At 36.9% G+C, this 22,050-nt stretch overlaps 1 protein-coding gene across 2 annotated transcripts in view; it reads left to right on the top strand.

Moving 5' to 3' along the window:
- Window positions 1-21,742, top strand: part of PPP1R1C (protein phosphatase 1 regulatory inhibitor subunit 1C) — an 83,978-nt gene extending 62,236 nt beyond the window's left edge. For both annotated transcript variants that reach the window (XM_016225205.2, XM_087819408.1), the window contains exon 5: window positions 21,654-21,742. In XM_016225205.2, the coding sequence (XP_016080691.2) occupies window positions 21,654-21,742 (89 nt within the window). The remainder of the gene's footprint in view (window positions 1-21,653) is intronic.
- Window positions 21,743-22,050: the final 308 nt, after the last annotated feature.

Genomic DNA, 22,050 nt, shown 5'->3' with positions numbered 1-22,050 from the left:
CACACACGTTTCATAGAGCAGGAAAATAACTACATTTCCTTTATTTCAGAGAAAGGTTTTTTTAATTATTTAATGAAAAATATGGAGTATAATATACTACAATAAGGTGGCCTTATTTAGTAGCTCTCCTCGTAAACTGACTCTATTGTAGAGAAGAGAGAAACTTCAAGAGAGAAAAGGAAAATATTTGCTATGCTTCTAATCTGTAAAATGTAAATAAAGGCGTGGAGATCTGTAATGGATTTTGCCCAGACATTTTACAGCTCTGGCGTCAGTTTCCTTATCAGTAAAATGTGACCTTGAGAAAGTTATTTCAGTTCTCTAATCCTGTAGATGACGTTTTATTATCTGTAAATTGAGGTCATACTTACCTATAAGGTTGTCATAAAAACTCAATAATGAGGAAACTGTGTAAAATGCTTCAGAATAGTATTATGTCCCTAATACATGGCAATACACAGTAGCTATTAGATATAATTTTAGAATCATGTAGACATTCATTCTCTAAAATTCTTGCACCTATTTGTTTGCTGCTTCACTTGGTGGCTCATTTCATTGATAGTGTATTTGCAAACACTGCTGCATTTTCACAGGGCAGTGTGTTTTGGGTGCAGTGTGTGCAACTCTTAGGAAGAATTTGGCTTCTGAGTCATCAGCTGCTGTTGGACAACTCCCTAGGCAAGAGGTGTGCTCTTTCTGAGCCTAGTGTCCTCTGGTGTCCTTATCTATAAGGGTGGGGGGGGGGTAAGATGAACTAAATAGCACATAGTAAACACTCAATAAATGGTGGTTATCAGTGTTATATGATTTTTTCTGGTCTCAGATTCTATGTGAATATCAATGGGTGCAATCCATTACGGTGCAGAGGTTATACGAGGTATCTGGACAGAAAACATTTGAGCATTGTGATAGAAACTCTTGAAATCCTTATAGTTCTAAAGCTAGAATAATCCACATGCATTCAACACCTACGGAAAGTTGAGATGCTGGAGAACGCTGGGTCAGGTGAAAGTGATCGCTCACTAAAGTGAATGCGAGAGCCTGAATTCTGAGATACAATTAGCAGGGTTAAAGTAAAGGTGAGCTTTCATACGGCTTATTTTAAAAGCAATATAGATGGCTTCTTTTAAAAATATTATACCATCAATAACAACTGTACTTAGCAGCAATTACATTAACTGGGTCTAAAGTGTGTGGTTGAAAAGCCACTCAGACAACTCTACGCATACACCTTATATCCTATGTAAGACCATGCTGATCTTACCATAACTGCATGTTTTATTCTGCATGTTACCAATATCTTACATATTGTCATAAATGTCTAGGAGAGAAGCCTCATGTGTATAAACTTTGTAGTTAAAGGAAAATAAATACCAAAAGTATTCGAACTACATACACACACATCCTTTTAAAAATCCCCCCCCCCCCCCCGTTTTTTTTAGAGCTATCACTTTGACAAAGCAGATAGGAACATACTGAGATTTGCTCAGGGTTATATATTGCCCTTTAGCTACCACTGACATTTTTTGCTCATAAGAAGCTCGTGAGCTGGTTAGGAATCCTCACTGCACCCACACAAAGGACAGAGATACACTCATAAAGCAAGAGATGAATGCATGCCTGTGATACTGGCAGTCATGTGCTTTTAAAGTGATAGCACTTAGAGAGGTGATCAGAGGGAGTATGTTATGAAACTATTGTGTAGCAAAGGTCTCACCAGGTTTTAAAGAATGATCCAGATTATGTCTGACAAAATCATGACTCATTGTCTCTAAAGAACATTTGTATGTGTTTGGCATAGAAAACTCAGTTGTAAAGTTACTCTGAAGGACACAGGGACCAGGCTCCCTGAGTTGCTGCTTGACCTAGTAAGAAAGACTTAGTCATTGAGGGACTGATTCTGAGCACAGGGTCCATCCTGTCACTCACACTTGTTTCCTGCTCTCTTTATTGGCCTTGGGTCTGAGCCCTAGAAGAATATAAGTATTTAATATATGTTGACTCATTAGAAATAATATGAGAGACTAAGGTAAATAACAGAGAAACTAAGAGACTGAAAGAGTTGTTTCAGTAAAGGCACTATTGGACATTGACGTCTAAGCAATATTACTATGTGGGGGGGCTCTAATCAGCTGCAACATGAAGGGAGAAAGGACTTTCTTTCTTACCTTGCCCCAGATGATCCTCTGCCTGGTGTCAGGAGGACCTTAGTTGACAACACTTTATGAGGCAAAGATGTACCTGATGGGAAACTGCTCCACTGAGTGGAGTCTGGTGACACCCAGTGGGAGACCAAGGTACAGGGTAGGACAGAATCAATACAGTCCAACTGGAATACACTTAGGTGTGGACAAAATTACATCCTTACACCCTGGAAAGTCCTGAGCACCTCAGGACAGGACCAAGGCAGAGTGGATTTGTAAAGAAGACTTAGGTGGGTCAAGAGTCAAAGAAATTTGAAGGACATATTACTGATTTTAAGATCCCATTAGTTTCTCAAGTTGCTAAAGTCTAGGAAAAATCAACAGCTGGAATGGCTGAGTATCGACCTATGATCCAGGAGATTGGGGTTCGATTCTCCGTCAGGGCACATGCCCAGGTTTCAGGCTCGATCCCCAGTAGGTGGAGTGCAGGAGGCAGCCGGTCAGTGACTCTCTCATCATTGATGTTTCTGTTTCTGTCTTCCTATCTCTCTCTCCCTCTCCCTTGCTCTCTCTGAAATCGACATATTTAAAAATTTTTTAATAAAAAAATTAAATTTAATATTTCCAGTGGTTTATAGGTTTTTGGCTTGGGTCTTCTAATTGACAGAGGTGAATAACCAGATTAAAGATAAAAATTAATTTTTCTTATCAATTTTATTTTGTAAGTCTTCTCATATGTACTCGCCTCATGCACATAAACACACGTACTTCTATCCAATAAAAGTAAAATATTCTGAATATTTGTCCTTAATTGCAGGAAATGGGTAGATACAAAAAAATTGTTTTCCAAAATGTCCTTGAATAATTTATGTAGCTTTACCCTCTAGCCCCCAAAGGAATGTAAACATGAATGTGGATACCAAACGTAATGTTTCTAAGAGATGATTAAATTCTGGTCCAATTCACTTTAGATAAAATGGGAAATGTCTTGTATTTTATTGCTTTAGCTTCTCACACTAAAAACAATTCCTAAGGAATTTGCTGCATGGAATGCTTTTGCAGCCCAAGGCAACTATATGCCCTGACTCTCTGACAGACTTGACCTCGGTTACACTTGTTGAAGTTCAAATATTTGGTATTTCTTCAAAGAATAAACTACACTGCAACATGCCACAAGGGAAATTGTTTTTAAATAGAAAAGGGACAGAAAAAAAGCTGATCACATAACATATATAATTGGTCTACTTTGCCCTCCAGTATATTTTAGTGTTTTGATCAAATGAAAGTGTGTTGATAAAAACATAAAAAATAAACTCAGTAGGATCATAGAATTAAAAAATGTAATAAATAAAATAACCCAGAAGACAATGTGAATACATATGAAATATATTTGCAAAATATGTCTAAGACATAAATGAAAAGTTAAGAATTTACCAAAAAAGTGAGAAAGGACTATAGATATGAAAGGACTATAGACATTTGGAAGATGGTTGTTGATTTTCATCATAGCAGCCCCGTAAGTAGTATTTATCTACCTGCTTGGTCATAAAGTTCATGGGTAACAGCCAACGTGATGGGGACACTGAGAGAGGCACTCACCTAGGAATATATGTGATTTCCCATAACTTGGCTGAGACTGACAATCAGCCCAAGGCTGACTGAGGGTCTGGCAGTTTTCTTATCTCTCTATTACTCTTGCCCTGAAAACTTGTGTGGATATTTCAACTACATTCATTATTTTTTTTGTCTCTACTCCTTAGTAATATGTTCTTTTCTTAGCTCTACATGTTTGGTTCAATGTAATCAAGACTAAAACCAATTTACTAATAGAGTCACTACTAGCAAGCATGCTATAAACATGCTATATTTAAATGAATCACAAGTATTCCTTGGTGCATACAGCATTTCTTATTTAAATTAATTTACACTATTTTAGCAAAATACCAGTAGGAACTAGATCTCTAGACCTTTTTAATAAAATGAGAAAATTTTAAATGCTAGAGAAAAGAATAAACAGTTGGGCTTTCTTCTATCTAGACAACCAGGTCAAACCAGTCCCATCCAAAAACACCATTTATGTCTTAGTTTTGTAAACTAAATTCTGTGATTACAGTGAAAACTCAGCTCTGAACAAGAGTTTTTGGGTTTTTTTTTCAAAGGCATGTCCAGCTGGAGCCAGACAACTCTGAAAAGGATCCCAGCTGTTTAGATTATGTCAACCCAAGAACAACTAAATACTGCCTTGAAAAGAACTATCAGTAGTAAATTCTGGTTCGAAGTTTTAGGGAGGTAGAAAGCCAAATCCTTAAAGACCCCTCCCACTCAGCAGTAGCTTGGAAGGGTAGTAAGAGGAAGAGATTAATTCTTACTTGTGGTTTCAACTGGCCCAACTACCACAAGTCTCCTGGTATCTTAAATTGTTCCAAGCATAAGTACGAGCATTTGCTAGATGTGCATATTTCCAAGTTGGAAAAGCTAGCCCTTTTCCAGGAAATTTAAGAATTTGCCAGTTTTGAGATAAATGTTTCATGTATCATACTTTTTTCGGATTGTGTCTTTTGTCTCATATGCAGCTTTTTTGCCTTTTTATAAATGCAAGCCGGTATAGATATTTCTATATATAAAGTCATTTTTTATTACACAGCATAAAGCAGGTATTATTTAAAGCATACACAAATATTCAAAGAGGAACGCGGCAAATAACCAGATGGTAATTTCCTCTGACAACAATAGCCGTCCCTATATTGTTCTGGAATTTGGTAGTAATCTGTCTTGGTCATATATACAGTCCTACTACTAAAATGAATGATAGTTCATATCAATCTCTGAAAATTAGATTGAATAATTTGTACTCTAAGTAAATATGTCTCCTCAGTTTTGCTTTGTATCCAGAATTATCTTCCAATAGCAAAAATATTTTAAAACAATTTATATTTATTTAATATAAATTAATAAATATAAAATTAATATGAATCAAAGTGCTATTTTTACATACACTTGTAGTATATTCTCCCAATACTCACATATTCATGAATTATATATTTGAATATGGTTTTTGTTTGAACGCCCAACCAACAGCAAATCATTTCAAGTATAAATATTTGGTCTCTCAAGAAGAAATGGATTTATTTTCCTTTAGTATATGTACTGTGCTGTATGCTTCATTTGGACACTTTTATCTATGGAAACTTAATAAGCTTACCCAATAAAATATTTTGTATAAAGATATATGCTAATTATGATTGGGTAGCAGCTTGAAACCATAGCCAAAATTCACTTTGCCACTTGATGTTATGTCATATTACTGTAAAACAATTCTCTTGAACTCTAAATTTGTGTTTGTGCATGTGTGAGATGAGGTTATGTAGTTGAACATACCTTCTTAAAACAAGGCTGCAGAGAGTTAATTGGTGAAGGATGTTTCTTCAACCTTAAACAAGTGGTATATTCTGTGACATTTGCTATTAACAGCAGATAAAAACCAGACAAGAATTTCTTTCTGCTCTAACCTCTGATAACTAGATAAACTCAATTTCTTTAAATGCTGTTCTTAATAAACTGGATCTTATTTGAAAAGATAGTCTAGGATGAATAGTTGAAAACATCTCAAGTGTAATCTTCCAGAAATGACACTATGATCTTAATTTCTTTAGGAATAAATTTAGGTTTTGGAAGTCAAATGTTTTTAGATGATAGCCAGTAAGTTTCTCACAACATGTAAAGCTGCAAACTAAATATTTAATACCCAAATTCTCTATTCACACATGCACTGTCTTCACAGTTACATGAGAATGTCAACTATTATTTAAAAAATAAAAAATTTAAAATTTAAAAATAATAATAGGCAATCTGTTTCCCAGGGCAGACAAAATCATCCAAGTTTTACCTTCCTTTCCCGGGAACAAATACTCAAAGCAGTTAAGCAAAATCAGGATTAAAAGAGAATAAATAATTGCATAGTTTGGGTTCTGTTGAGTCTATGGTGCCTGTATTCGTGAAGGACTTTTTCTAGTCTTAAGTAATAAATTACTCTGGGGGAACACTTACATTTCAGGAGATAGTAAAAACAGAAAATTAGAACACAAAGGAGACAGATGAGGGTTAATTAAAGGCAATGAAGGGACCACCAGTAGAATTACAGCTCAGAAGGCAAGAGAAGTTGAATCTTCCAGAAAGAGTGAACATTTAACAATGACAAAGGCTGAGGGATTGTGAAATAAGACTAAAGCTTAATAAAAGCCAGCTGGAGTAGGCCAATCAAAAGTCATCTATAAACAGTTTTGGTAAAGAGATTGGAGTGCAAGTCATTTCGGAGTTGGTGGCTGAGAGAAAAGGAAGCGCGAAAGTGGGACCAGTAGTGCAGGCAGCTCCTTTCTTAGAAGATGAGACATAGCAAGAAGGACATGCCTGGTTAGACTAGGTTTTTGTTTGCTTGCTTATTTTTAGGATAGATTGATAGAGGAGCCCATGTTGTAAACTAAGGGAAGAAGGCAGTAGAGAGAGGATAGATTGAAGCTCTAGATAAGGGCAGAGGCAGATCCCAAAGGGGACTGGAATTGAGGGTGTGTAGAAACCCTCCCAAGGCCATCAGCCTTCCAAATCCCCCTCACCTGCTCTATATTTCTTTCTCTACAGTGCTGATTACCTTCTATGATACTGTGTAATTCATGTATCTATTACATTTATCACTTGTCTTCTCCACCTCTCCACCCTTAATCTCCTCTGTGATCTTTTCATTTTCTACTATTCCTTCTTATCCCTTAAATGCAAGTGTCCTCCCAGGACTTTATGAAGTTCACAGGGGCAGGGATCTTTATCTTTTATTCATGCATATATTTCAAGTACCCAGAACATGGTGGGCACTCAATAAATACTTGTTGAATGAACAAATATTGGAATGTACAATAAAAATTGTTGAGGTTAGCTTAAAATATTTAATTGTTTACACGCAAAGTAGGAATAACTCATTAATAACCTATGATTTACAAGAAAGGCAGGTGGAAGAGAGATTTCATACATACTGAAAGTTAAATATTTGCTCTATAGATCCAAGGTTATTTGTGGAAGCCCATGAGTGCTATTTAAGTTCATGATTTGTTTATCCCATATAACAGTTTTTCTTTATTGTTACCTGTCATCATTTAAACATAGATTTAAGGTACAGGTTCAGATGTATGGCTTGTCTTGGAAAGCAAGAGGATAGCAACACTTGACTCACATTTCTGTTTGACAACAATTGCCCAGATGCGATTCGAGGTTGTCCCCTCATCACCACCCCCCAGCACATAGGTTCACAAGATAAAGCACTTCATTTGCCAAAGTCTTCACCATTCTCTACAGTAGTGTAACTCTTAAGTCTATTATCAATTGTCATTTATTATTGAACTTGAGTTATTGTTTTTTATAGTATGGCTGCTTTATCCATTTATGTTACCTGCCTGGCCTCTTTAGTCAGATGTGATTAAAATCCATGATATTGATAGTATTCAACTAACAATTTGTGTTCCAAGGGGGTTTTCTGATAGCCTTAGAAACACAGGCATATTGCATTTTATTGTACTTCACTTCATTGCGCTTCATAGATGTTAATTTTTTTACAAATTGAAGCCAAGATTCTCCACCAGCAAAAAGATTATGACTCACTTTATTGCAATGCTCTCTTTATTGCAGTGGTCTGGAACTGAACCCAATATATCTCCGAGGTATGCCTGGCTATTAAACTCCTCACCATGGCTGATCAGGCCCTATATGACCTGTTTGCTCCTATCTTCTGACCTTGCCTTCACAACTCTCCACTTGGCTTGCATGCCTATTTTCAGCCTTCGATGCCTTCTTCATTTTTCTAAAATATACCAAGTTCCCACCAGCCTCAGTGCCTTTATATTTTCAGTTTCCTTTTACTGCAATTTCTTTCCTAATTTTGCCACACATGCAAACATTTATTAAAAAACAGCTTCTTCTCTCAAAACCATACAAGATGTTCTGAAATCTCAATGCATTTCAGCCCTCTGCCCTTTCAAGCTCTCCAACAAATACCTTCCTCAAAAAGTTTACTCAAGGCAAAGGAGACAATTTCCTATTGGCAGGATTAATTTAAAATCCTAGTCAGAATCAGGTCACAAAGACTGCACACAGAACAAATTGGAATCACAAGACTATGTTCCACTTTGAAGAATGTATGCTATTCTGTATACTAGATTTAACAACCCTATTCAAATGCAAGGTTACTCTTTCAGTGTATCTAGCCAATAGATAGATCTTGAACACCACTTATTTTTCTCAAGAAAAATTATTTCTAGCAGATCATATGCTAATTAATAAACTTTCTGGTATTGATTGGAGTTAAAAATAGTGCTCCTCTGATGTAGGTTTTTCCATTAGAGTCCTTCAAATGCTAACAAAATATCCCTGGAGTATTAGTCCTTATTAGTGTACTTGAAATATTAATCAACCATCCCTAAGAGGTAGATAAAATTAATACACACTCACTCCTATACAGATATTCTCACACATATTATATTCTCTATTCTGATATATTTTAAAGTAAATCATAGAAAAACATAACAATTAGAGAATCACTCATACATAGAACAAATGACAGAATCCTGTTTGCGCTGACCGCCCCCAAGACCAATTTTGAGCAAATTGACATGAGACTAACAGGTTAGTTTGCTGTTGGAACTAAGAGTATCTGGTTCACCCCTTTACTCTTTCCATGGTTCATATGGAATTTGAAGAAATTGTTTCTGGTATCTTCCATTGTAACTTTAAGTGTGTTTGGTCACAGAAACAAAGCCAGTCTTGATTTTACTTAAAATGGAGACGTTGGTTTGCACTTCTGGATCTTTATGGGTTAAATAGGCATTTCAGGCTTCCTTCAATAATTATCATAAAACCCAAGTTAGGCCCTTCCTCCTTTTTTCTTCCTGCTTCTCCAAAAAAATTATTTTACACCCATGTAGGTAGCAACATAGAATTTACTGAATTTCATAAGATAAACTAAGGAGAGGATCTAATGTCAAATACTCCACTCCAAGGTCAACTCTCTTAAATTTCTCATGAGACATCACTCTTCTTTCAGGTCTCTTCTACCTCACATGTGATCAAACAGATGTCCTCTCTTCTTCTTCCCTTCCCTTAGAAGCCACGCAAACCCTGCTGATCCCTTCCCTTCTTCTCTTCCAAAAACATAAGTGTTCTTTTTCTTTTACAGGCATACAGCCTTACCATTTTCTCTGAATTCTAGATACAAAGTGATAGCACAGGCTCCAGAGCTCCAGCTTTCACTGTGAATGAGTTTATCAAAACAGCAAATATAGGTCTCTTCCTCCGAAGGATGTGCATGTCAGCAGCCTAGAAAAAGAAAAGTAAATATCCCACAGTGTTACATCTGTTCTTATAGAAAGATAGGTTGAGTTCAAAACACCTTACAAATATGTTTTGGAACACAATCTCTCCTTAATTTGGAGAGTTCTTGACTAATGGAAATAGGAAAACATGCTCATTAGTTTTGTCAAATATGGTAGATGTGACTTCTTATGATGACGCACAAGAATAAACTCAAAATGGATTAAAGACTTAAAATGTTTTCTCCCCAGAAAAAAACATAGGCTGTAAAATCTCGGACATTTCTTGTAGCAATATTTTTTCTGATATATCTCCTTGGGCAAGGGAAACAAAAGAAAAAATAAACAAATGGGACTACAGCAAACCAAAAAGCTTTTGCACAGCAGAAGAAACCATTAACAAAATGAAAAGACAACCCACTGAATGAAAGAACATATTAGCCAATGATGCATCTCATGAGTTAATATCCAACATTTATAAAGAACTTATAAAACTCAACACCAAACAAACAAACAATACAATTAAAAAATGGGTGACGGACCTGGATAGACATGTCTCCAAAGAAAACATACAGATGGCCAAGAGACAAATGAAAAGTTGCTCAATGTCACTAATCATCAGAGAAATGCAAATTAAAACCACAATGAGATGTCACTTCACACCCGTCAGAATGGCTGCCATCAATAAATCAACAAACAACAAGTGTTGGCGAGGGTGTGGAGGAAAGGGACCCTTCGTGTGTTGCTGATGGGAATGCAGACTGGTGCAGCCACTGTGGAATGTAGTATGGAGTTACCTCAAAATATTTTGTTATATTTTGATCTAACATGATTAAAATGTATGGAACAAAAGCTGAGGGGAAAAGGTAAAATGTTAATAGTATTTTTCACTAATTAGAGGAACCATGAATAATTTTTGTCTACTTTGTACTTTCCTGGATTTCCAGCAAAAGTCACATACTGCTTTTATAAGATAAATAATAAAGTATTCCTGCATAATTACAAATTTTTATTTTTTATTTTTGTCAAATATAATGGATGTGGCTTCTTATGATGGTATCTGGCATGTAACAAAAAGGTACAAGCTGTGCTGTCTCAACACACACTAATCTACAGTTATTTGTGTACAGAGTATTAACCTAAGAACAAATATCTAAAAATAATTGGGAGATCATAATAAGCTCCCTAAAATAACTTTGTTGGACAAAAACATGAAAAATTTGATTTAAGTAATTGACTCTTCAACAGATGTAATCTGTCTCTACATTCTTTTGGTGAGCATAATTTCTAGGAAAAAAATCAAGACAAAGGTCATTTGCAATGTTGCAATAATACAGGGTGTCCCAAAAACATACATGCACACTTTAACAGCAGATGGCTCAATTGATATTTCTTTCTTTTCAATCAGACTAAGCTTTGAACAAAGGAAATTCATCCTAAAATACTACTGGAAGTTTGAAAATGCAGTTGAAGTACAAACACTGCCTTTATAATTATTCAAAGTATGCATACGTTGTTTTGGGACACAGGGTGTCACCCCCAAAACTATATACTCACTTTAACAGCTGATAACTCAATTTTCACTCTTTTTCAGGTTTAACTGATTTGAAATAATGAGTGAAGTCAGACTAAGCTTTGAACAAAGAAAATTTATCCACTAGACTTTTTTTATGGTGATACATAAAAGATAAAGTTTATGGTACAAAACTGGCAACAGTTGATGAATTGAGGTGCACAAATAATGAACAAAATGATTCTGGATGTTTGCGATTCCATCACTTCTCATTATCAGCCGTGCCTGGACCAGAATGGTCATCAGTTTGAAAACAGGAGTTGACAAAAAAAATTATTCATTTTTGTAGATTCTTTTAAAATTTAGAAATGACTGTATGTTAATAAACACTGACTTTATAATCATTCAAAGTGTGTATACATTTCGGGTGGAACGCCCTATATTGGTGCAGGAAGTAGTTTAGATGTTGGAATTCCTAGGACATTTCTATAATTTATGGGACAAGCACTTAAGAGTATTTGAAATTACTAGCTGTCTTATTTCTAAGCAGCATCAGTCTTACAAATAGGCAGAAAACAAGGACCTATCTAAATATTACGATGTACAAAGTCCTGATTTCCTGAAACCTCTTCACCTAACATGGTCTTTCTTGACACCTGGATTAAAACTGCTATTGAACATTTCTTTGGAAATATGATAAAGAAATATATATTCTTCAGGAAAAAGATTGTTAATATGTTCTCCATATTATACTGCAAGGGAACGAAGGTTGATCCTTAATTAGGAATAGTTTGTTACTTATAAAAATAAAGTAGATCTTTCAGGAAATGTTGAAGCCCACTTGAAAAATGTGGTGACAAGTTTTACGTGAAAGCAGTCATCACGGTAGTAAGCTTTTTTGTCCATACATTATAATTACAGAGAATTGGGTTTCGTAGCAATTGTAGTTTTGTTAGGTGTGATGACCTTCTTTATCTCTGATACTGTTCCTTGCTTCAAAGTCTGTTCTACCTGAAAGTAATATAGCTACTTCTACCTTTTAAAATTAACATTAGCAAAGTATATTTTTATCCACCCATTTACTCTCAGTCTACATATCTTAATATTTAAAGTAAATTTCTTGTAAGCAATCTATAGTTGGTTCTTTTTGATCCACTCTCACAATCTCTGTCTTTTAATTGGTGCATTTAGACCACTGACATTCAAAGTGATTATTGATACAGTTGGATTAATACCATGCTTTCTATTTGTTGCCCTTTTTCTCTGCCCCTTTTCTTAGTCTTCCACTCCTTTTTTTGCCTTTTGTAGTTTTAGCTGATCATTTTTTTATGTTAGCATTGTTACAGATGTCCCCCACTTTCCCCTTCTTTGCCCACCTCCCCCCAGCCTGCCGGCCTTCACCACATTACTGTCTGTGTCCATGGGCTATGCATATATGTTCTTTGGCTAATCTCTCCACCTTCTTTTATCCAGACCCTCCCACCCCCTCCCATCTGACATCTGTCAGTCTGTTCCATGTATCCATTCCTCTGGTTCTATTTCGTTCATCAGTTTATTTTTGTCATTTTCTCTCTTAGCATATCAGTTATACTTTTTTTTTTAACTTTTTTTAGTGGTTGTACTAGAAATTGCAATATATTTTACAACTAATCCAAGTCTACTTTCAAATAACACTATACCACTTTACAGGAAGTGTGAGTAACTTAAAATAACAAATTAATTCTATTCTTTTTTCCTGTCCCTTGTATCATTACCTTCATTTATCTTACTTACAGACATGCATATGCATATATACCTACATAAAACATATACATTAGCTTGTATAAATTGAATACATTGTTGCTATTATTATTTTGCACAACTCATCTCTGTTAAATCAATTAAGAATAAGAAAAGTTAAAATTTTAATTTTATCTTTACTTATTCCTTTAAAAATGCTCTTTCTTTCTTTATATAGATTCAAGTTTCTGACTATATCATTTTCCTTCTATCTAAAGAACTTCTTTCACAAGTTCTTGCAGGGCAGGCTCACTAGCAACAAATTTCTTCCATTTTTATTTGTCTGAGAAAGTCTTTATTTTTCCTTGACTTTTGAAGGATAGTTTCAGAGGGTACCAAATTCTGGGTTGGTAGATGCTGGGGTTTTTTTTTCCCTCTCAAAATTTAAATACTTCTATTCACTCTCTTCTTTCTTGCATAGTTTCCAAGGAGAAGTTGCATGTAGATCTTATCTTTGTTTCTTTACAGGTGAGCTTTATCTTTCAGTTTATTTCATATTTTTCTCCCCTCCCTTTATCTTTGATTTTTTGTAATTTGATATAACATGCCTACCTCTTGTTATTTTGGCATTTTCCTGCTTGGTGGTCTCTGAACTTCCTGGCTTTGTGGTTTGGTCTCTGACATGAATTAGAGAGAAATTCTCACTCATTATGGCATAACTATTGCCTCTGTTTCTTTTTCTTTCTTCTTTTGGTATTCCCATTATGTTACATTTTTTGTAGTTGTCCCACAGTTTGCATATAGTGTTTTGTATTTTTGCATTTTAACTCTTTGCTTTTCAGTTTTGGAAGTTTCTAGCGTCATATCTTCAAGCTCAAATATTCTTTCATCATCCATGTCCAGTCTACTAAAGAGCCTATCAAAGACATTTATTATTTTTATTACAGTGTTTTTTATCTCCAGCGTTTCTTTTTTGTTCTTCTTCAAAATTTCCATTTCTCTGCTTATATTATCCATCTGTTCTTACATATTGTCTATTTTTCTCATTAAAGTCCTTAGCATATTAATCATAGTTAAACAAAAATCCTGGCCTGATAATCCCAACATTCCTGCAGTATCTGACTCTGGTTCTGATGCTTGTGAAGAGACTTCTTCACTGTGTACCTTGCCTATAGTATGCCTTGTAATTTTTTGTGAAAAGGTGAACATGATGTACCGGGTAAAAGAAACGGTGGTAAATAGATATTTAGTAATGTAAAGTCATGTGTGGAGAAGAAGTGTTCTATAGACTCTGATCAGGTCTCAGTCTTTCAGGGAACCTGTGTCTCTAAACTATGAACCTCACCAGTGCTTCCCAGTCTCCCCTTCCCCTGTTAGGTGACACAAAATGACTAGAAGGGAGTGGAATTGTCATTTCCTTCCCCCAGGTAGATTAGTCTCTGATAAAACCTCAAAAGGTTAGGCTGTAGTAAAATAGTTTCTCCAGAGAGCAAACTTTGTTAAGAACAGAGTTCTCTGTTTTCGAAAATGGCCACTATTCCCCTTCCCCATCAGAAGCATGAGATTTTTCTTTGATTTTTATTGTGAAAAACTAGTAGAGCTCCAGGAGGTAAAATTTACAAAAGTCTGAGGTCCCCCTGTAGCTGATCCCCCACTCCCCACCCACCCAGAGTTTTTTATCTCTCCATCTTGTCCACACTGAGCCTCCAGCCATTTATCAATTATAGTTTAGGTTTTCCTACCCTGGCACTGGTTCCTTCACAGGCTACTGCTCTAGTAAGTTGTGTTTGTCTGTATTTGCCTGTCTGTCTCTCTATATTTTGGCATGTTGTGGCAGTGATCTGCCTTGTGCCCTTACTTCTCTAATGGATCCAAGAGTTTTTTGGGGTTTTTTTAGCTTTTTCAGCATTTTACTTGTTAGAACAGAGTGGTGACTTCGAAATTTCTTACATCCAAGACCCTAGAGTGAGTCTTTGAAACTATAAGTCAGATCATGTTGCTCCTCTATTAAAAAAAAAAAATCTGCCAGTGGTTCCTCAGAATAACAGCCCAAACTCTTATAATGTCCAATAAGGTCCTACATGGGCAGGCTCCTCCTCTCGGCCTGCATGCATTTCTCTAAGCCTACCTTCTTCTACGCTCCATCATTCAACTTATTTCTGAAACTCCAGTCTCATTGATGTTCTCTGACCATGGTAGGTATTCTCTAAACTTAAAGCCTTTGTAATTCTTATTCTATCTGCCTGGGATGGTCTTTACCCATATAGATCCATGAGCTATCTTTAAGTCTGGTCAGGGTCTTTTCTTCTTGTGAGCAAACTCTCTTATTAGAAGGTTTCTCCGTGAACTTAGAATCAGAGCTGGATGATTTGGTTATGTGACTGGGCATATACTGGCATCAGGATCTGGTACCCTGTAATGAGCATGGCTTCAATAAGAAGGTACTGCCTGGAAGACAGCCTTCAAAAATACCAGCACAGGACATCCTCCTGTGGACACACTTAAAAAACACAGAGAGCATTTGCTTTCGTGGCTGTATATGCAATTCTCTTTTTATTATTTTATTTTTAGTGCTTTCAAGGCTAACCACTGACATTTGTTGATTGATGCATTCTTTATTTTAGATATGCTATTGTGTTCAATCAATGGCAGTCAAGTCTCGCAGGCTAGGGAGCCATTCTGTCTCTTTCTAAAGTGAAATTGCCCAACACAGTTTAGATCCATTACGTGTAGGCTTAAAAATTTAACTTTACTTATGAATTCATGGGGAACAGGTTAGCTAAGAAGAAAAAGTAGGCAGTAGAAGAGCACTTGGCTATGGAGGGCAGAAGAGGCACTCAGTTTATCAAAGTGATTCTCATCCTAGGTTGAGTAGCAGGATCCTCAAAAAATTAATATATATATTTTCGTGCCTGGCCCCAACCTCAGACTTACTGATAAAGATGTCGGCACTTTACATTTTGACAAGTGAGCCTTGATTACTCTCCAAAGATTTAATTTGAATCCATACTTCTAACAATAGTATGCAAGTGTACCTCCTCGCCTGCCTTCTCGGTATTTACTGCTAAATCTTTCACTAAGGCTTTACTCTTGGGCACCAGCATTAGTAAAATATATGACAGGTAAAAATATATATAAAATATATAATACTTATAAATATCAAATAAACATGCTGCCCCTGTTCTTATCTATTATGAAGATAGAAGCATATTATACATTGATTCTCCTGTAGAAAAATGCTTCCCTAACTAATAGGCAGTTAAGTGAAATGATTTTGTGTTTATTTACTGCTTATCTTAACTGACCAGTCACCATATTGAAGCAGAGATTAACTGTGCTGTGTATATATAGTGTACTTCAAATAAAGTAGAAAGAGAGAGATTTAAGGTGAGTTCAGAACATGATATGTGTTTAGCTTTGGAATGATATCAATGTCATTTGATGTCTGTGACCCCCAGTGTATCAGCATATAGCTATTCATTATAAATGAATGACAAGAAGATTAAATAAACTATATGTGAAAGCATTTGGGGAAATGTAAAGCACATTTTTAATCTGAGAGAAGACGGGCCTTTCCTGAGGAGTTTTGAGGTACCATATTATAGCTTAAATCATATTTCTCAAGTATATCTAGCATGATCATTTTGATAAAATTTGAAGGATCAATACACAAGGAACTATTAGAAAACTTATTTTCTAGGGCCACTGAAATCACTTTTGTATATAGTAGGCTTTCCAAAAACTAGTGTTTTTGCACATAGTTTTCTCATATAGAAATCAGATTTGTCCTTTCCCTTAATCTAACCATTAAATAGCTGTTCAAATTATATTCCTAGTTGGAGCTCTTCTTTCCTATATCAGAACTTTACAAATGCATTATTTGTTCTACTGGTACATAACACCTCTTCAGCAAATTAACTACATTTATGCTTACACCATCACCCTTGCAGGGTGGGGTGGGGAGCCTGTTTTTTTTAATATTAACTCATATTGCTTGATGGCTACTATGTCTCACCTTCCAGACAAGATCATGATATAATTTCTGTGTTTCCCAGAGTCTAGTCCCAGGTCTGAGCACAGCAGAGAGAAACGCTGCTTCTTTTCTAATAACCTAAACATTGTAAGTTGGTTCTATGCTGGGAACGTTTCTGGAAGTTAAATTCTATATTTCCTGATTCCAAATTCTATTAAAAACAATGACAACAACAAAGACTGAAAAGTTACATCTAATCTATCAGCTATGTAATGTCCTTTGAAAGAATTTGATGATAAAAAGGGCCTCATGATCTTGAGTCACCAGATTTTCCTCCAGGTTTCACCTTTAAAAAGATCAATGACAGTGGAAGATGGAGTCCTGGTGACTCAGATGAACAGCTCCCAATAGGAATTAAAGACCCTTGTTTGTGTCCCAACTGAGCCAATTATTGCTCTATGAATTTAAGCAAGTCATTTTGCCATCTGACATTGTTCCTTCATCTTTAAGCTAAAGGACTAGGATTCATAAGCACAATTTAAAAACTATGGACCTTCTTTTCCAAAAAGGCACAAATGCAACTATAAATAAAACTCCAAAAGGGGTCAGAGGTTCTCTATAATCCACCCACAGATTCATTAGAGGACTTTCAGATGATTTCTAAAGCCTAAAGTATGTGGTTAAAAAAAGATGAATCCATTTACATTTGCAACTCCCAATGTGAATTAGTTTTAAAGTGTAGATTTGAGCCACTTATGTCTTTTGACGCTATAATAACTTTTTGTAACTTAGAGTACTCACAGCAGAACAAACATTTTAGTTAAAAAAAAGAAAGAAAGCTGTCTCTTGTTCATTAATAACATCTCAGGGTCAGTGAAGTTGTTAGTCTACCCTGCTACTCAATGCAGGATTCCTTCTATAACTTGGCTCACAGATCAAAATGTAGCTTTGGCTTGAACATACACAGTGATGGAGAGCTCACTCACATGTTTATTGCTGAGCGAACATAAAGAGTTTAGGAATTTTCTTCTTTATATTGGGCTGTAATCAGCCCTCGTCACCTAAATGTTAACCATTGACCCCATTTCTGCTCTCAGGAGCTACATAAATAAATTGTATTTCTTTCTCCAGTCTTTGAGGAATTTAGTGGCAGCCTCTTTCCTGTGTTAATTCTCTCTGTGCTAAACATTCCAGTTCCATATATAATTCTTCTAGAAAAGTGATTTCATAAGATTAATTTTAATCCTAATTACTTTCTTCAATGAAACTCTTGAAACTCAGAGCCAAGAATTAGGCAGCGTGATCCAGAAAAGTTGAGACTAACGCATGGTTAGAGAGTGGTTCCCTCTCTTACACTGCTGACCCTGCTGTTAGGAATGCCGCCAACACCACCAAGAGCTCTGTCCCTAGAAACAGGTGACTCAAGTGGGTCATTTTGAAATTGTGGTCACCTGAAACCCCTAACTATAACCGATATAGGTTGCCCCCATTCTCTATATTTTAGATTGAAAATAATCTTTCTAAAAACAAAACTCCCTGTTGACCTCTACCACAATTGTCTAGGCCATCTACCCAGCTCTTAGAAGCCCTTGGGAATACTAGTATTGTCATTCGTTATATCACCTTTTCTTCCAAGTTTTGTGTCTTCTACAATGTAATAAACCTGCCTTTTTCCCCCTTCAGATTTTTTGGTAAACATATTGACCCGTGGCTTGCCAAGTATAGGCCTCCCTCTGGATTCAGTATTCACGACCCTTCCCTCAGTCACTCTGCCCACCTTCATCCAGGTCGCATTTCACCTCCTGGTCTGCAGCGCGGAGAGGAGCTTGGGTCTGAGGTTCTGTGTGGGGACAGTGCTCATTCCGTTTCCTTTTCTTTCACTGAGGCTCCTTTTTTCCTCAGACTCTGTTTTCATTCCTGCTTGTATTCACACTGCCTACCCTGCTCTTCTATATGGTCCCCTTTGCCATGTGTTCATTTCACTACGGAGAAAAGAACCTGTGTTGTGTTTTGGGGAGCCCTGTGTCCCCCGCCTGGGCGCAGAGCTGGCCGGGGCCATGCCGCTGCAGAGGCTCCTGGTCCCCCCGAGAGCCAGCCCGTGGGGGGGGGGTCTCCTGCATGCTCATTAGCACTTGGCAGACCAGGGGGATCTGAACATTTCATCAGCACCCCCAGACCAGGTTACTCTCCTCCACCTCCAGAGCTATTCAAATACCAAAGAAGGGTTCAAAGAAAATTTACAAACAACGTGTATGCGGTGTTTGGAGAGGGGAGGAGGGCAGCGGGAGAAAGGATTAGTCCTCGCAGACTTCACGCTTTAACCTCAGCATTGTTATACCTGCAACCAAATGAATATTGCTAATGGGGGGGGATTCAAACCACAAATTTACCAGCCATCCATTATCTAATGGAAAGATGGCATTAGTGTAAACTGCTTTGGGAGCCAAACATTTTGTGGTTTTGTAGAAAGGTTCTATAGAACATCTCTGGAATATGTCACCAACTCTTGCCTCATCAAAACCTTTTACCTGGAAACAGTTAATGTCACACTCGAATAAGGCTAAGAAAGGCCCTTTCCAAGGTGTGCCCAAGTGAGAGGTTTTACTTTTTAAAAAGCTTACTTATATAACTTTGTAATCATTAATACTATTAAATCAATTAAATGTGGATCAGGGTAAGCAAGTAGACCTATACTCAAGTATGGAAAGTTGATTTAACAGTTGATTCGTGGTTTAATAAGTTGGGCATTTTGGTTACTGATTTTTTTAATGTTTAACCCCCTAATATAGACAAATTAATGTTGGCATTAAGTTATTAACCCTGATGTAAAGAAAATTGTCTTGAACACAACTTTATTACTCTGTAGTTAGTTACCTTGTGGATGAAAGGGATGAGCTCTGGAGGCAATAGAACCTTTGCAAACTCAGAGAGGCACAGACGATTTCAGCCCAGGAAAGAGAGTCACAGACAGCTAAACAGTTACTGTGCTTTAATATCTCAGAAGGAATCCTGAGATCATCCGTGTCAGGTTAATAGATACTGTAAACCTACAATAAATCCTAGATAATGTTAGAAAAAATCTAAGTCAGCATCCAAAAAGCTAAAGGTGAAAATAAGTTAGAGTCTCCTGACAGTGGAATGTTATGCCTCAGTCAGTCAGTCAATCTACACCGAGGGACGATGCTGGATCAGACCTTCTCTTAGAATTATACTGTCCTTATAACTGTGAGCAAACTTTATCTTCTTGGAGTCTAAATTTCACCATCCAGGTATTTACCTTATAAAGTTGTTAGTGAGGTATGTAAGACTATAGCAGTGATTAATTGGGTGCTTCTGAACTCTTTTCTCCTTAGCCTTTAGACTTTTTCTTTTTTTTAACCCATGTAATTTGCAATAATATGAAAAGGTTCCATTTGTTAATAACAAAAGTCTCTCTACAGTCTTGGGTCAACAGGAATTGTGAGTGATCTGTGTCTGCAGATCAAATTAAAGTATTTAAATATTATTACAACCTGATCAAATATTTTTGCAAGATAATCCACAAAGCTGAGGGATGCCTTTCTTTGCCAAACAGTACTCCGCGGCTTACTAATCGCAGTACACTTTTTTTTTTTTAGTTTCTTTGTTTCATAGCAAGCATGAGCAGTGACTTTCTTTATCAGTAATACTTATAAAAATCTCATAAACTGACTTTCTAAAAATATAAAATATATATAAGACTTCCCATATGCACAAAGTGTCAGTGTGATCTTTTAACAGAATAGGCACAAGTGAAATTAAAGATAATTTTGTAGATTGAATATGGTTGTAGAAATTATCTTCTGATTTATATTCCAAATCTGAATTAATTTTGAAAAAGAAAACCCAAATATACATTATTGCTCAACAGCCAAAAACATATACCAAATTGTTACTTCATTAGTCCCACCAGCCATTTATGCAGTATAAATACTATTGAGCACCTACTGTTTGCCAGGCACTGTGTCTGGGACACCAAAGTAAAACTACCAAATCCTGACATCAATAAGTTTGCTCTGTGAGAAAGGTATGTAAGCAAGTACAGTTCTGCTGGGTGATTGATCCAAGAGGAAGTAACCCAAGAGCAGTGGAGAAATAAGAGAAAGATCTAGGTGGTTCTGCTCAGGGAATTAGGAGCCTTCACAGAGGAGGCAAGCCGAGACCAGAAGGATGAGTGGGAGATTATCAAGTGCGGGAATAGAAGGAGCTATTTGTCAGAGACCAGAACAAGAAAAGCAGGGGGGCCTGGTGGAACCTGGGGTGACAGGGGAATGTGGAAGAGTAGGTTGTACTGTTAAAGGGCAAATTGCTGTGAAAGGCGAAAGCAGGAAGCGCTGGTGAGAAATGAGGACAGGCAGGGAGAGGCCAGATCACACCAGCCTGGGGAGCAGGCAAAGGTCCGCCAGTGTTTTCTCTCTCTGTAGGTGGTGGGGGAAGTTACTGGAGAATTTCGAGTACAGAAGTTTCATAATCATATGGGCATGTTCCTATTCCCAGTAACAATATTATGATTCTTTTGTTGTTTATAAGTTACAGAAATGGCAAACAGCAACCCCTTTGTTCCCAGGAGTTTCAGTGGTTCTCCCTGTAATAGAGTCCAGGGACGCCAAAAGAAATATTTGAACTAAAATGATGTATCAGAATTACAATAGGAGCCTGTGAGCAGGTTTTTTTAGTTGACGGGCTTTTAGCAGGCTGTGACGCAGGTCTTAATGAAGAAGATTAAATGGCCAAAGACTGCCCGCCTCTCATAGAAGTTTGACTGGGGATGCTTTTTTTCCTTGGTGAGTTAAAGGGGCTGCATAGGATTAGATTGCCGAGATTCTTGGAGAAATACATACACGGCAGCGAAAGCTCTCCACTCGTTTTCTTTATCTGTGGCAGCCAAGCAGTGAATCTGTCAGGATAAATTTCACTTAAATGAATTTTTATAATTCCAGGGGTTAAACATCTGAAAGGCCAGAACGGATCAGCGTTCCCAGAGGAAGAAGAAGGCGGCGGCGAGAGGGAGAAGCAGTGGGGCCATTAGTGACGGGCCTGCAGAAGAAGGCTTCCTGGGAGTGACTGAACTTTTCACTTTTCCAGATACCCACGGATTGATTGATTTCCAGAAGCGCTCCCCACCCGGCTCTCCGCACCCATACACTAGGAGTGCGCCTCCTGCGAAGCCCTCCTTGATTGAACTTGAGAACGAAGTAGAGATTGTTCCGTAGCACTCACAAGTAAAGAACAAGCATTTATTTTACAGTGATTTCTCTTTTTCATGACACTGACATTCGCAAACTTTAATACTGCTGAGCTTAATCCCTGACCTTCTACTGACATAGGTTGCCTTCT

The sequence above is a fragment of the Miniopterus natalensis genome, chromosome 8 (assembly GCF_054644295.1).
Source record: "Miniopterus natalensis isolate mMinNat1 chromosome 8, mMinNat1.hap1, whole genome shotgun sequence".
NCBI lineage: Eukaryota > Metazoa > Chordata > Mammalia > Chiroptera > Miniopteridae > Miniopterus > Miniopterus natalensis.
The sequence above is the reverse complement of the archived record's forward strand: the minus strand, read 5'-3'. Positions and strand labels throughout refer to the sequence as shown.